The 14,154-nt window shown below is 35.6% G+C and overlaps 3 protein-coding genes across 6 annotated transcripts; 2 read left to right on the plus strand and 1 right to left on the minus strand.

The window, feature by feature from the left end:
* Positions 1 to 668: 668 nt before the first annotated feature.
* Positions 669 to 6,127, plus strand: LOC123204920 (rhodanese-like domain-containing protein 8, chloroplastic). 2 transcript variants are annotated; one of them, XM_044621726.1, is made up of 8 exons: positions 669 to 1,063; positions 1,699 to 1,752; positions 2,829 to 2,978; positions 3,367 to 3,529; positions 3,958 to 4,049; positions 4,365 to 4,489; positions 4,811 to 5,083; positions 5,560 to 6,127. In XM_044621726.1, the coding sequence occupies exons 1-8, from the start codon at positions 725 to 727 to the stop codon at positions 5,702 to 5,704; spliced, it is 1,341 nt and encodes a 446-aa protein (XP_044477661.1). In that variant the 5' UTR covers positions 669 to 724; the 3' UTR covers positions 5,705 to 6,127. The 2 variants fall into 2 exon arrangements, with proteins under 2 accessions (XP_044477661.1, XP_044477662.1); XM_044621727.1 differs by having other exon boundaries at positions 670 to 1,063; positions 4,386 to 4,489.
* Positions 6,128 to 6,942: 815 nt separating this feature from the next.
* On the plus strand, positions 6,943 to 10,429 carry LOC123204635 (methyl-CpG-binding domain protein 4). Of its 3 annotated transcripts, none has more exons than XM_044621405.1 (4): positions 6,943 to 8,006; positions 9,500 to 9,696; positions 9,818 to 9,866; positions 10,001 to 10,429. In XM_044621405.1, the coding sequence occupies exons 1-4, from the start codon at positions 7,161 to 7,163 to the stop codon at positions 10,028 to 10,030; spliced, it is 1,122 nt and encodes a 373-aa protein (XP_044477340.1). In that variant the 5' UTR covers positions 6,943 to 7,160; the 3' UTR covers positions 10,031 to 10,429. The 3 variants fall into 3 exon arrangements, with proteins under 3 accessions (XP_044477340.1, XP_044477341.1, XP_044477338.1); XM_044621406.1 differs by having other exon boundaries at positions 9,500 to 9,686; XM_044621403.1 differs by having other exon boundaries at positions 6,948 to 8,006; positions 9,818 to 10,429.
* A 688-nt stretch (positions 10,430 to 11,117) lies between these two features.
* Positions 11,118 to 12,754, minus strand: LOC123204636 (organic cation/carnitine transporter 1). Its single transcript, XM_044621407.1, is given in 4 exon segments — positions 11,118 to 11,627; positions 11,833 to 12,165; positions 12,334 to 12,453; positions 12,456 to 12,754. Coding segments are annotated over 4 exon segments (921 nt in total). The 5' UTR covers positions 12,670 to 12,754; the 3' UTR covers positions 11,118 to 11,373.
* Between the last annotated feature and the right edge of the window lie 1,400 nt (positions 12,755 to 14,154).

Raw genomic sequence — 14,154 nt, forward strand, 5'->3', positions numbered from 1 at the left:
CAATGGGATTTCTCAACTCAATTCATCTCCAAATTGTACATATTGTATGTAATTTTAAATATTTAAATAGATATTTATATAATATATTATAATATAATTAAATATTATTTTATTTTTAATTTATAATTATATATAATTAAAAATTTTAATTAAATATTAAAAATTATATATATATATATAATATTACAACCAACATTTTAATAAAATTGAAGATTGCAATATTTCTTATTTGACAACCTCAAACATTAACAAAAGTGGTAGAGCATACTTCCAAAATGAAAATTTAGATTCAAATCTCTGTTGTACTTATAAAATTTTGATTTATTTAATATAATAGGTATATCATGAGTTTATTTGTCCAATAAATATAGATAAAAATTTTTATTATAAAAAATATATATATTTCTCATTTGATGGACTTTTTTTATATGATACAAATTAAAGAGAATTATGTGATATTATAGTTTGAATTATGGATATATTTAATATTTTGTGATTAACCTTTTTTTTTAAATAATTGGTTGATTCAAATTGAAGTTAAAAGAATTTAAATCGAATAAAAACTAAATGAATTTCAACCATAGTTCAACCGGTATCAACCGGATATGTCAAGACTCGGATCCATCATTTTGTCGGATCACCCGGTCTAGGAGGTGTAAATCGGGTTGACCCGGTATAAGGGTGTAAGGCAAGCGAGCGCTCGAGAGTTAGCAGGAGGTGCGAGATGATGAGAGGACATTATCAAGCTCTTCATTCGCTCATACTATTACCACCACCAATCTTCTCAATCCCAACAACAATTCACACCAATCTTAAGCCCTTCTTGAAGCAGCAGCTGACCGCCCACTTCAGAGTTGCTTGCTGTTCAGCTTCCCTCTTGCAGTCACAGCCACCAAGAGAGACAAGCGCAAGCGTCAATAAGAACAACAATAGGAGACGCCGCGCAAAGAGTCATGGTAATAATGATGATGATAATGGGGATTTCCTGGTGGTGAATTTTTACAAGTTTGTGTTTGTTAAAGACCCGGAAGTGGAAGTTGCTAAACACCTCGCGTTCTTGGAGGTTCGTTATAAGATTCTAAGTTCCCATTTGCATTTATGCTCTTATTAAAGATTTCATAATTATTTATTATTTTTTGCGGATTTTGCTTTCCGGGTGTTTTGATGTTTTTTTGGTGCTTAAAGATAAGATTTTGAGTTAAAGTTTGTTGTGGGGATGGCTGTGGTGTTGGGATTCCAATACCACTAATGTTTCTGGGATGAATTGGTTTAAAATTCGATTTGTGGCTGGCTTGGTATTCCAATCCTAGTAATATAACGGGAACAATTTGATCCAACATCAAGGAATTGCTAGCATACCAAGGTTGCAGAGCCAACTTTTTCAAACATTTTTATTAAAATTTTCTGAATAATTTGTTTATGTCTTAATTATTGTTAAAAATCTGGTGCCATGCCTTGTATAGATATGAAAAGTTTGCCTGAATGTTTTTCTGTTCTTGCAATGTTTCTCAATGACTTTTTCACTTCTTTCCTTATTTCTTTCTTTATTATGATCAATGAAGTATCTATTTTAGACCATTTACCATACCTTATATATCATTATTGATCATCACTCAGTAAAATAAAAATTGTGAAATTCATTCAGTTTATCAAACTAACCAAGTAACTGACAACAGAAAATTTTTATTCTTCTATTAGGATCTCAACATACATGGCCGGATATATTTGAATGAACAAGGTATTAATGCACAGGTATATGTTTCTTTCTCAAAATCATATTTTTCATGGTTCATATAGTTCTTCTTCCTCATCTTTTTTAGTGGCTGGTGTCCATGATCCTCCATGTGCAATGTGTGGGTTAGACTAGTCATGTGGATGTGCATATGTTTGCTTGTGTTTCTGTGGGTGCACGGGGTGTCCATATTGTTCATAATGCTGTGCAAGTTTGCTTGCATTTGTGAATCATCTCATATTTGCATCATGAGTCCTCTCTCTTTCTCTCTTTCTCTCTTTCACCCATTGCGTTGATTGATCACAAGTAATTATGTTGGGCTTATCTATTTTCTATGGTTAATTAGAAGGAATGCCATAGGATGCTAGTACTCTATGCCTATGAATGTTCAGAAATGCTTTCATTTTTGTGGATGAGGTTAGTATATGTGTTATTAGGCCAATTTTCTTTGAAATGAAATTTGATTTGGTCTAATCAAGTTCCTGCTACAGTTACCATGTTTATATGCTTCTTATTATTGTAATTTAAGCTTAAATTAAGGTAATGTTAGAACTCATTGAGTCAGGTGCAACTTAACTGGTCCCCAGTGAGTACGATTCAACATGAATTTTTGTACATGTATGAGTCCTCATATTGGTTGGTTCATGACTCAATTATGCCACACTATTGTCTGTTAGATAAATTAACCATGAAAATTTCACTACTGAAAAAAAAAATTGCTAAAATAGCCAACTATGATATTATTGATTGGCTAATTGATTGACACATGGATGTTACAGATATTTGATGATTGATGCAACTTGATTCCTTTCTCATTAGTTGGAAAAGCAAATTATAACTATTTTTTGGCCTGGGGCTCTATCTGTTTTTTTGAGGCAAATCTTGCTGGAAACTAGTTCCTTTGAAATTTGTGGAAATGTACTTCTTTCCTGTTTATGTAACACTATATCACCATGTTAGAGCGTTAACTTCACAGCTGGATGGGCCATAATGGATAAAGCTGGTGATGATTATTTATCTCCCTGACTTATTAATTACATTTGCACAACATCTGCCTGAATATTTCCTCTGATTCACTTCATCTCTCTCTCTGCAGTACAGCGGGCCATCAAAAGATGCTCTTTCCTATGTAGAATGGTTAAAGAAAGATGAACAATTTTCTGATATACTGGTTCAGATATCTCCAGCTTTAAATGGGCATGCCTTTCCAAAACTGAAGCTGCGGTATAAGCCCTCACTTGTACAGGCAAGATATATATTTTGCATTTTTTTTTTTCTTTGGTGCAACATCATATAATTCTGTACAAACTATCTTACTTCACTGATCGTGAATTTATCAAGTATTGCCACCTACAAATTTGATAGAGACAAACTTTCTTGAGTCATTATGTCTTCTTATAAAAATTTTAACCAAGATTTTGTTGTATTTTTATTTCTAATTTGTAATTAATTTTTTGTATATTTTCCTTAACGTGAACTTTTTTCTTTGCCATAGAGATTTTTCAGCATTACATATATAATTCACAGCTTCTTCCCACTTGTAAAGTTGTAGCTCTTGTTGGTGTTGTGTGTCTGATATGCATGCATGTGTATGTATTTGTGTGTTTATAAAGTAATCGATGTATTCTCTGCAGTTGGAAGGAGGTATTTCACATCTTCCTTTGCTTGACCCCTCAATGCGTGCAACACCACTAGAACCATCTGAATGGAGAAAGAGATTGGAAGCAGTAAAGGATGGTGATGAAGCATCGAATTCAAATCTTAATTCCAACTTGATTCTATTGGATGTGAGAAACGGTATTTACTTTAAGTATGCTGTATTTTTTTCATCTATCATATTTGTTGGGATTTAGCTATATGTTTGTTTCAAATTTTTTGAATAGCCACTGAAGTTTGGAACACTCAGGCATAATACTACTATTACTAGGTAAAACTTAAGCTGTTAGATGGAGATTTAAACTATAGTAGACCTAGTAATATCTAAGGTTATAAAACAATATGGTAAGCTTTAGGAAAGACATGATTGAAAAGCACATTGCATTAGTTGCTTTCTATCACATCGTAAACCACTAAGAACCAGGTATCCTGTCTCCTCTTCTTCTCTATTTTTTTTCCTCTTTTCTCTCCGTTCCTTCTCTTGCTCTTTTTTCTTGTTCTTTTTGGTTTCTTCCTTTTAACATCAATCAACTAAAAAGAGTGAAGATTTTGTAATAACTTTTAATCAGGTTATGAATGGGATATTGGTCATTTTGATGGTGCAAAACGACCTGATGTGGACTGCTTTAGGAGCACTTCATTTGGGCAATCTCAAAGTGAGGTATGACCAACCTTTGTATGCTGGAGGTCACTGCCAGCATTCCTAACGTTGTTTAAGAACTTGTAAAATTCAGTTGTGTTGCAGGTTGCATTGTTCTATTAAAACTACACTGATGGCGTAGCATCTATAAGGTTAACCACGTATAAAAATTAACAAAAGCATGATATGCAGACTTGGATTATGTTTCTTTCCTGCAGAGCTATGCTATAATTTCACTTTTATTGGAAAACTATGTTATATTGTGCATCCTTTGATCATGTTAGAAAAATATCACTTTCTGTTTCTGGTAAGATGGTTATGATTCTGTTTATGCAGTCAGCACCTTCCCTTTTTCAGGCTCTTGCTTCTGATCCTTTAGCAAAAGTTGATAAAGAAAAGACAGATATTTTAATGTATTGTACGGGAGGTATACGCTGTGATGTATATTCTACCATCCTAAGGTAGTTCTCTATTTCCTTCATTTTTCCGTGCCTTAATAATTTCATGATGTTAAGGGTGTTATATCAATCTGGATATACTTTTCAATTAGATTGTTTCCTTCTGTTGCATAGAGTTCTTATAGGTCTTATAAGAGTTGTCAAAGATATATTTATGAACATATAAATAGTTTTATGTTGCATAAGAGTTCTTTAGTTTAGTTGTCTACCATACTGAGAGAAATATAAACTACAATTTATCTCCAGGGTTCTTCCAATTTACCTCAACAATATAACAAGCTTAATTTTCTTCCCTTTTACAATGTGTTCAAATTTTTTTGGCAGACAAAGGGGTTTCCAAAATTTGTACACTTTGAAGGGAGGTGTTTCTCACTATCTTAAGAATGAAGGTTCTGTAGAGTGGGTTGGGAATTTGTTTGTGTTCGATTCTCGACTTTCTCTCCCACCTGCAGCCTACAGGCCTGGAGCTATGACGCAAGCTAGCAAGATTGGACAAGTTTTTGAAAATCTATTTGCTACATGCTATATATGTGATTCACAAATTTCTGAGTTAAGGCATCGAAACTGTGCAAATCTTGACTGCAACCTTCTCTTTCTGTAAGTCGCTATTCTCTCTTTCCATTTTCTACTGCAGTTTGTCTTTCATAACTGTCCTCTGTAGAGCCAGTTCATGGTAGATGCATTGTTCATTGGAGTTTCACTTTTTTTCATGATCTTGACTATGAGAACCTCAAATTTCTGATCAAATAAAGACCAATTGGTTTATCTTGCTCATATCCCCTGAAACAAAATCCTGATTATGTTCTTTCATGATATGTCTTAGTATTTTTGTTGTTTTTTTTGCAATTTCATCATCAGAGAACTGAAAATCCTTAAAAGAAGTTCATGCATGGATTAGAAGACCGGAGACTCCATTGCTTTTTCTTCAAATCTCTGTTATCACTTTTGCACAATGGCACTCATCTTCTACTGTTTATCTTTTTGGTTAAATGTTCAACCCTTTGTACAGGGTATTTTATTTTGCATGCATTCACCGCTTTAAAACCAAACCTATTTTTGTGTTTCTTGTTCAGATGCTGTTCTGGCTGCGTGAAGACTTTACAAGGATGTTGCTGTTTAAATTGCACTACTGCCCCTCGACTTAGACCGGTGCTTCCTGGACATGAAAGATACCAAAAATGGCATGTATATCGAGATTCAGAACTGCAAACAAGCTGACATTCTGGCCATATCCTTTATGCAATGTAGCAAAGTGGGCAAGTTTTTAGGTGTTCCTCTAGGGAGAATCTACTAACTGGGACAATGCAGCCTGTGGTTTTAACTGATAATTTTCAAAATTTATTTTTCTACCAAGATATTGGCATGATGAGGAGGAAATAATATGACCTGCATTGTGCATTCAGCTTTCGGCACCTCCACATTCTGGTATATGCAAAGATGAATGATCTAGGCCAGACTGTTATATAGGAGATTTTAATTTGTAAGCTTTCAAATGTAATTCAGAGCTTGTAGACAAGGTATCTGTTTGGTTTAGTTCATAGGAACATGAAAAATAGATTTCTTTGGACTTTTAATGGCCTTCTGATGCCTTTTTATCATACTTTTTTGGTATTGAAATGGTTACATCGTCTCCCATTTTCATCTCCTGTTTCCAAATCCATTTCCAGTTATAAACAATTGCTTTTATGGGTTTGAATCAAGGGGCTTCAAGCTTAATTTATATATGGGTCAGAGCAATGCCATTGTCATCTCTGCACCATCTTACTGATATCCCTAGTTGCCAGGGGTGAGAAAAAAACAGGGTAGACCCTTGGGGATGGGCTTGAACCAAGCCAATTTGATTAGACTTGAATCGAATTCAAGTAAACAATTCAGTTTGATAGTTCCATTTGAGTTTGACTTGAATCTTTCTCCGAAAAAGTTTTCATCACTTTGGTGGTATTATTTATTATGTCAATAGTTTTATTCATTTTATCAGTGACTTTCTAACAATATCTTTAACCAATTCAAATTTGATTTGAATTCAATTTGAGTTAATTATACTGAATTCAACCAAATTCAAGTCAACTCATGTTTGAGTTCAATTTAGTTTAAATCCAACTTTGGTAGACTTAAAACATTAGGGTATTTTACATTATATAAGATAGGTTTCAATTCCTAAAACTTAGGAAGTTCTATTATATAACCTTTCAAATCTAGTGATTTAATCTTGATACGCTGTTTGAAGGGATTTAAACTTATATTTTGTTATTTCTCTATTGTCACTCAATTACCCTTGAGCAGTCCTTCCACCCATTTATTACACGTTAATATTTAATCAATTATTCAATTTGATAATAAATAACAAAATTTATGATCAATTATAATTGGTGATTTAACTTTAAATCATGTTAATTTTGGAAAAAAAATAACTAAATTTACTTTAATCAAATTTTCTCAACTGACAAATTGTGCCTGGTGAAGTCACAGATTAGGCTTTTGTTTTTCCTTAAGTTGAAATTCTATTCGACAGCAAAAAATGAAAAATAAAAACAAAATCATTTATCAGAAATAAAAAGAAAGAAAAGTTTCACAGAAATTTGATTGTTTTTATAGATAAATAATTTAAGAGGACCCAATTTCTCTCTTTACCGTGTGCCCTCGTGCTCATTCAATTGGTTGTGGATGGCTGTTAATGGAAGATTCAGAAGAGGATTTGCCCAAGTACGCTAAGAAATCTACGAAAAGGAAGCAGAATAGAAGAGAACGAGAATATGAAGCGTCCTCATCTCCTGCCACAAAGAGAAAGCGTAGAAAGGCCCGAGTTGTTTCTCGGTTTTTTCAGATACAACCCTCGAGTTCGGCGGCTGAGACAAATAAACGGAAGAAAACAAAGAGTGTGATCGATGGGAAAGACGTGAATTTTGTTACTGGAGATGGGTTTTGTTCCGTCTTTGATAACTCACAGGAGAAGAGGATTAATACTAATGTTCTTTGCGGTGACTGGTGTGGAAAGAGAAGAGCGGAGCGGTCCAGACGGCGGAGAACCGCGGAGGAGACGGTGGTGAAGACGGAGAGTAATTTCGGTGATGCTCCAAGTCCTGAGGACGTCCTGTCTCAGTTAATTTACCAGGGAATTACTAATCGGGAAATTAAACCCTTGGAGAAGAAAGAGAATGAGAAGAAAGCTTGTTTAGAAGATTCTTTACCACCAATTTATGAAGGCTTGGGAGAAGAACAAGTTGGAAATAGTTGTTTGAAAATTGCAAGGGAAGTAGAAGTGAGAAAGGTTTCACCTTATTTTATGAATGGCTGTAAAGCTTCAAAGTTGAAGGTGAAACGCATAAAGGTTTCACCTTACTTTCAGAAGCCTGATTCTTGTGATTATCAGAAGTTTGATGAGGCTTATGAAAGAAAAAGTTTGGATAATACTTGGAAGCCTCCTCGATCGGAGCATGGTCTTTTACAAGAGGATCATTATCATGATCCTTGGAGGGTTTTGGTCATATGTATGCTTCTCAACCGCACGTCTGGCACTCAGGTATAATGTTGTTGTTTCTCTTATAGTATGCTGTTGCTTTAGTTTAGTTTCGTATTAAGATGAAATTTTGCAATGTTAGTGAGATGCGTGTATTTAACTCTTGTGGCTTTAGTAATTAGATGAAAGTTATACAGTCGAAACATATAGGTTTCTAACATACTTGTCTGCTCAACTGGCAAACTTATATGACAAAGAAAGGCGTTCCAAAGAAGTTTCCTGTTATTATGTGCTCTGCTTAGGAGATGAGAATTCTCTATACTGGTGGGTGTTTTGGATTAATCAAGAAGTTAGTTGTCATATAAGTGATTAAGTTGTTGTTTGATCAATGGAAATTCTATATACTGGTAGGTATTTTCTTCACTTGATCATGTTAATTTGGGGATTTTTTGCCAATTTCAAGCATGTATCCACTACTTTCCCAAACATTTCCTGCGTAGAATAGTTGAGACAATGACGATGGTCATGAAGTGATGGGGATTGCAGTTGTTGGATATTTTTACTCTCTTTTTGAGACATCTGTTGCATTTTGAAATGCATCTGTTTTGTAGGTTCATACTTAAGTCTAATTATATGATTTTATTCCTGGCCCTTGTCACTGGAGGTCTATTAATTAAGCCTATGTCTACATAAAGGAAGGTTACTCTCATACTTGTAAACTCCTCTTCCCATGTGAATGAGGTTTGATTGAGCTCACCTGTTAAATGCAAGGAATTTATTGAGTTAACTAGGTGTTACCCTTGGTTTTGGGAATTTAACTGTACAGCCATTGGAATAGAATTTGCCGGCCTGAAGGTCAACATACATTTCAAACTCCTATCTCATTAATCGGTATGATGAACTGATGAAGGAATATATACTGTGAGGTACAGTTTGGAAAAACATAGAGAATGGAGTATTCAATAAAATTATGAAGTATGTTTTGTCCTTAATATACTTGCATACTCATGTACACAGTTACTTCATTCTTGCTAGGCCAGAGTTATCAGGAACCAGGAAATAATTATGGTCCATGATAGATGCAAAAATAGTTAAGAAAGTCTATTATGCAGATTTCAAGTGTTCTTCTTAGTTACTTATGGTCATAAAATTATGTTTTTAGCATCAAATTTACCATCGTGGGAAAGATCATATATTCTGCAAGAAGTAATTTGGATTAGATGACCTTGTATAGAACCAGAAGAATGGGGTAGCTCTCCCTTTGACCATACAGGAAAAGAATTCTAGCCAGTTCTGTATGTCAAATAGAGAGTATAGGTACTTTTTTCAACTTAAATTCTCCTTTTTTTGGCTGTAGGTTAAAATGTATGGCTGCTTATGTTAGACTTTTCTTCTGACCAATATGTGGGTTTAATAACCAGAAAACTTCTATGATTTTTATCCACCAGAAACTTCTCTAATTGCCATTTGAAGTCTTTGGTATATATAGGGATGAATGGATAGACTCCTGCATAATATAGTAGATATCTTTAAAGAAGTTTATGATCTTATTGTAGGCTAGAAGAGTAATATCAGAACTTTTCACTCTGTGTCCTGATGCAAAGACTGCAACTGAGGTTGCCCCTGAGGAGATTGAAAAGATTATACAAACTCTAGGTCTTCAAAAGAAGAGGGCACTGATGATACAACGATTCTCACAGGAGTATTTATGGGAGGACTGGACACATGTAACTCAGCTTCATGGTATTGGAAAGTATGCTGGCAACTCATCTCTCTTTGCTTGATCCAAAATTTATGTGCTATGATTGTGTTCATGATATCTCAATTCATCTCATTAGGCACTCATATTTTTGCTGCCACTTTTGGTTGGGCAGGTATGCAGCCGATGCATACGCAATTTTCTGTACAGGGAAGTGGGATCGGGTGAGACCTTCTGATCACATGTTAAATTATTACTGGGAATTTCTTGATAGTATCAAAAGTTCGTTGTGATAATTGTTTCTTTCTTTGAACGGGTTCACCAAACTGTTGATGAGAAACATTTACGTATTTATCAGATGAGTAAAGAGAAAAGAATCTTGGGTTAGCACATCTCTCCTAGTATTCACAGTTGGTTTACTACAGGGAAGCCCTATCTTTAAGCATTTTAAAATGGCTTCTATTTGGCTAGTTCAATCTGAGTTTGAATTCGAGCTTGAGCAACGCAGATCGAATTCAATCTTAGTGTTCAGGGGACCAGTTGAAGTGGCCTTGCAGACTTGCACAAGTAGATCAAACTGCGACAGCCTTCTGAACAGTTCCGATTGTTCTTGATTCTCCTGAGCTTTGGCAAGGATTGCATTACAAGCTGCAGTATGTAATTTTAACATCTCCGTGCATTGTTCTTCTACCACTTTGCATATCTTCTCTTCCTGTAACTACTCTTCCCAAGCAACCCTCAATTTGCACATATAACTTCTAAATACCATACCTCATCATTTTCACCATCATCATTGTGACATAGAGAGGATTTTAAGTCTCAAGCTCGATTGTCACCTCAACTCATTCGAACTTAAAACAAGCAGTCATGGATCAAGCTTGAGCTCATGCCATGGGCATGGGACAATATCAAGTTCAAATTCCATGGAAGTGGTTAGTTCGATAAGCTCATGCATTCAGATAAAACAATGTTATTTTCATCAATTGGTGTTGCTATATAAAACTATGTCAATTTACTGTATAAATTAAAAGTCTAATCTCAAACATTACTTGTCATATCTATCTCAAATTCATATCCTTAAAACTCAGATTTGGGTTACCCCACATTAGTTAACTGTTCTACCTATAGAGGGCACATGTTTTCAACCGTTGGATTGTTGTTTGATTTGAATAAATCAAATTTGAATTAAAGTTTTAGATTGAGATCGATGTATCATTAGTACTACGCTACTAGATCTTCTTTTGTCGACAATTCTTTTTTTTCTTGGACAAAACTTTTTTTTCTTCAATGTTATTGGAAACCCAACTCAAGCAAGTCAAACTTGTAACGAGTTGATGGTTTTGAATTTAAATCAAGTTTGAGTTATCTTTTATTCAAAATCAACTTAAATCGGTTGTTGTATTCATGGAAGAAATAGTTGAAGGATAATTTAGACAAGAGGTATTACAAATTACATAAAAATTCATATATTTTAGAAATGAGCACAGACATCCCCGTTATCTATTTCCTAAACATTTTGTAAAACCCAGCAGAACCTTGAACACTTTTTTCAGAGCAGATTTTGGCAAAGCCTCGATGAATTAATTTCTACAAATTTTCTATATTATCATCACTCTAACAATTTCCAATTTCAAACACTTGATTTTCTCCTGATAATTTTCTTGTTCGTTTCTCTTCTTCTTCCTGCATCTTCAGCGTTTCACAGAGCGGAGCATCCTTCATCTCCGGCAGCTACAAGCTCAGAACTCCACTCAATATTGCAAACCCACCAAATATGAGAAACGAAAGAGAGGGACTCAGCCCGCCAAGAACAACCAGCAACGGCGAAACTGAAGCCCCCAACATCAACGCCTGCCTCAGAAACGACACTGCCAAGTTCCTGACATTGGTGGGGAAGAGCTCGACGCTGTAAATGTACAAAACATCGAAGGCGGTTGAAGCTGCCATGAACCCAATTGCTTCAATGGTGAGTTGAGCCCGACTACCTAATAAGGCATGAATTAAATGAATATTATTGACAAAATTATAAGTAATTATATTTTAAAATAATATACAACAAATAAGATCAAATCAAAATCTTATTGAATCAAAATCAAATTGAATTAGATAGAATCATAACTAGACCGAATCAAAGGTGTTAACTATAATCTTCCTATGCTTATTTTGATTATGATCTTTCCTTATTACTACCTCCATGTGTTCGGTTTTGGCCGCCATTGTTGGAGAAAATTATGCAGAGAAGGCAGGAGACTCCGGCTAGAAATGCGGATTGTGAAAAGAGAGAACGCCTGTTGGTGAAGCTCAAGAGAATGGTTCCAATGATGACTGCAGGAATCTCCATTAATCCATTGAAGGCAACTGACAAGTAGAGATCGAAGTTGAGGTTTTCAACGTTCAGTTGAATCCCGTAATAAACAAACCCAACTCCAAATCCTGTAACCATAACCAAAATCATTCTCTGAGCCGCCCATTTTGTCCTCCACAAGCTCTCGTCTGCACCAGCCGCCGATCTTTCTGCAGGGTCTTTTACAGATAACAGAGTAAGGCAGAAACATTAATTTTTATCAGGCATATGCATAATTCGATTCATACCGTAAAACCGAATGAAACCGATAAAAAGTTTTGGTTTTGGAATTTTTCAAACTTTTTTTTTTCCAGTTTGGTTATCATGAAAGATTTCTGAAAATATACCTTCATCGCATCCAGTCTTGTTCGGATTGGCGAGGCTCAAATTCGATGGCAGCTTCTTCCCATTAAGCCTGGCAAAGTTTTTCAACACGTCCAGAGCTTCTTTGCTTCGCCCCATGACGGCAGCCACCGAGGCGATTCAGATACAAAAGGGAGAAAGACGATGGAGTAAATGATAGGGAAAAGGGATAGAATCTTGTAAAGTGTCCTCCAACAGGTTCTTGTTGAATAAGCTATCATGGGAAGCGAAAGAAAGCCGGCTGTGAAGAAGAAAAGGCCGTACTGCCCAACTTGGCCGCGCCATGGCCGACTGCTTCTGTGGAGAGAACCAGGCAGCATATTCCGATTCTGGCACGAGAAAAGCCGTTGGAAAAGCGAAGCAAAGCATAAATCCAAATGTTTGGAGAAAGGGAAGCGAGGAATGAAGTTGCAAAGGTTGGAGGAGGCAGTCTAATCCAAATGACGATTGGACAATTTAACAAGTGATCAGATTGGTTAATTATTTCAATAAATTAAAAAATAAATATAATTTTTTATGCTAACTAGGTCAAACCTTATTTTCTTTATCCGATCTATCCGTCCAAATTACCCTATTCAATTTAGCCTAACTCCAAAAACAATTTTCAAGTGAAACAGAACCGTTTTTGCTGTGGGTAATGGTCCAACTTATCACACAAACCGGTGTGATCTTGTTTTTATAACTATGATATGCAAGACCACTTAATTATGTATAGGGTTGTAATCGAATTGACTTGTTTGTAAGCTACTCAAGACCCTATTTTCACTCAAACCGAGTTCGAGTAGGTTATTTCCTCAAATCAGTGAGCGCTCGCAAGCTTAAGCTAAGCTCCTCGAGCCTTCTTCTTGAAAGTCAAGTTAGCCATCCTTGATAGTTTTTCTCGAGTCAAACAATTCTATCTTAAACTCAAGCCTACAACTCCCAAACTCATGAAGTTCAAGCTCGAGTCTTGCATGCATTTACCCTACTGAACTGAGCTCGAACCTGGAAATATTCAAGGGATGTAATGAGTATTAACCTTCAAGATCAACGTAGAAAAATAATATGAAATAAATGAATAGATGCATTTCATTTTATAAACATACCCAGAAGAGAGCCAATAAAGAAAAGTGAAGCAGGAATGGCAGGAAGAAACTTGAGGTCACAAATGAGACTCCACTCTGCAACGGTGGAGCTCGTCTTCCCACCGATCCATTCCCAAGTCCCCAGCGGCAACCCACAAACGGAAGCTGCAGAGCTCCAATCTCCGTCACACAAAGAGCCGGTTTTCCATCTCCGCGAAGACGGCTGAGCATCACTGAAGATCGTCGCCAAAGTGCTCTGAGAATCAAAAATCCAGGCCAAAGAAACCAATAACACATGCAAAATCTGAGATGGCCCCAAGGAGCCAGTGTATCCTTCTATAACTTCATCAACCGTCAGCTTTAGCTTGGCTGCAGTTGCAGAGCCTTTCTCTACTGAACTTATGTTGAGTCCTGCTGCTTGTTGAGCAATGAGCTCTTGTTCCTCTTCCATGATTTTCTGAATGGAGAGGCTTCTGTGGGTTGTTTGGAGTGTATTTCTTGGCACTAAATCAAGTAGTTATAAATTGAAGCAAGAAATTATTGTAATACTAGAATCAAATGTTACCTCATAGTGAAACCGCGAAATACTGTTTGAAAAGACTGATATTGACATATAATGGTACTCTGAATTCTGAAAGAAGTTATTAGAATTTAAGAAGGGGAAATTGAAATTTTTAGCACTATTTTATTCCGTGTATACAAAATTATCACATATCCTAAAGCTTTCATAAATATACCACA

Source organism: Mangifera indica, chromosome 20, assembly GCF_011075055.1.
Source record: "Mangifera indica cultivar Alphonso chromosome 20, CATAS_Mindica_2.1, whole genome shotgun sequence".
In the NCBI taxonomy this organism is placed as follows: domain Eukaryota; kingdom Viridiplantae; phylum Streptophyta; class Magnoliopsida; order Sapindales; family Anacardiaceae; genus Mangifera; species Mangifera indica.

Bases quoted from the DNA above. Each gene is read 5' to 3' on its own strand.
- LOC123204635 (XM_044621403.1), top strand. From the start codon at position 7,161: ATGGAAGATTCAGAAGAGGATTTGCCCAAGTACGCTAAGAAATCTACG. The intron at 8,007-9,499 runs GTATAATGTTGT...ATCTTATTGTAG, and splicing joins ACCGCACGTCTGGCACTCAG to GCTAGAAGAGTAATATCAGA. The intron at 9,697-9,817 runs GTATGCTGGCAA...TTGGTTGGGCAG, and splicing joins CAGCTTCATGGTATTGGAAA to GTATGCAGCCGATGCATACG.
- LOC123204920 (XM_044621726.1), top strand. From the start codon at position 725: ATGATGAGAGGACATTATCAAGCTCTTCATTCGCTCATACTATTACCA. The intron at 1,064-1,698 runs GTTCGTTATAAG...TTCTTCTATTAG, and splicing joins AACACCTCGCGTTCTTGGAG to GATCTCAACATACATGGCCG. The intron at 2,979-3,366 runs GCAAGATATATA...TATTCTCTGCAG, and splicing joins ATAAGCCCTCACTTGTACAG to TTGGAAGGAGGTATTTCACA.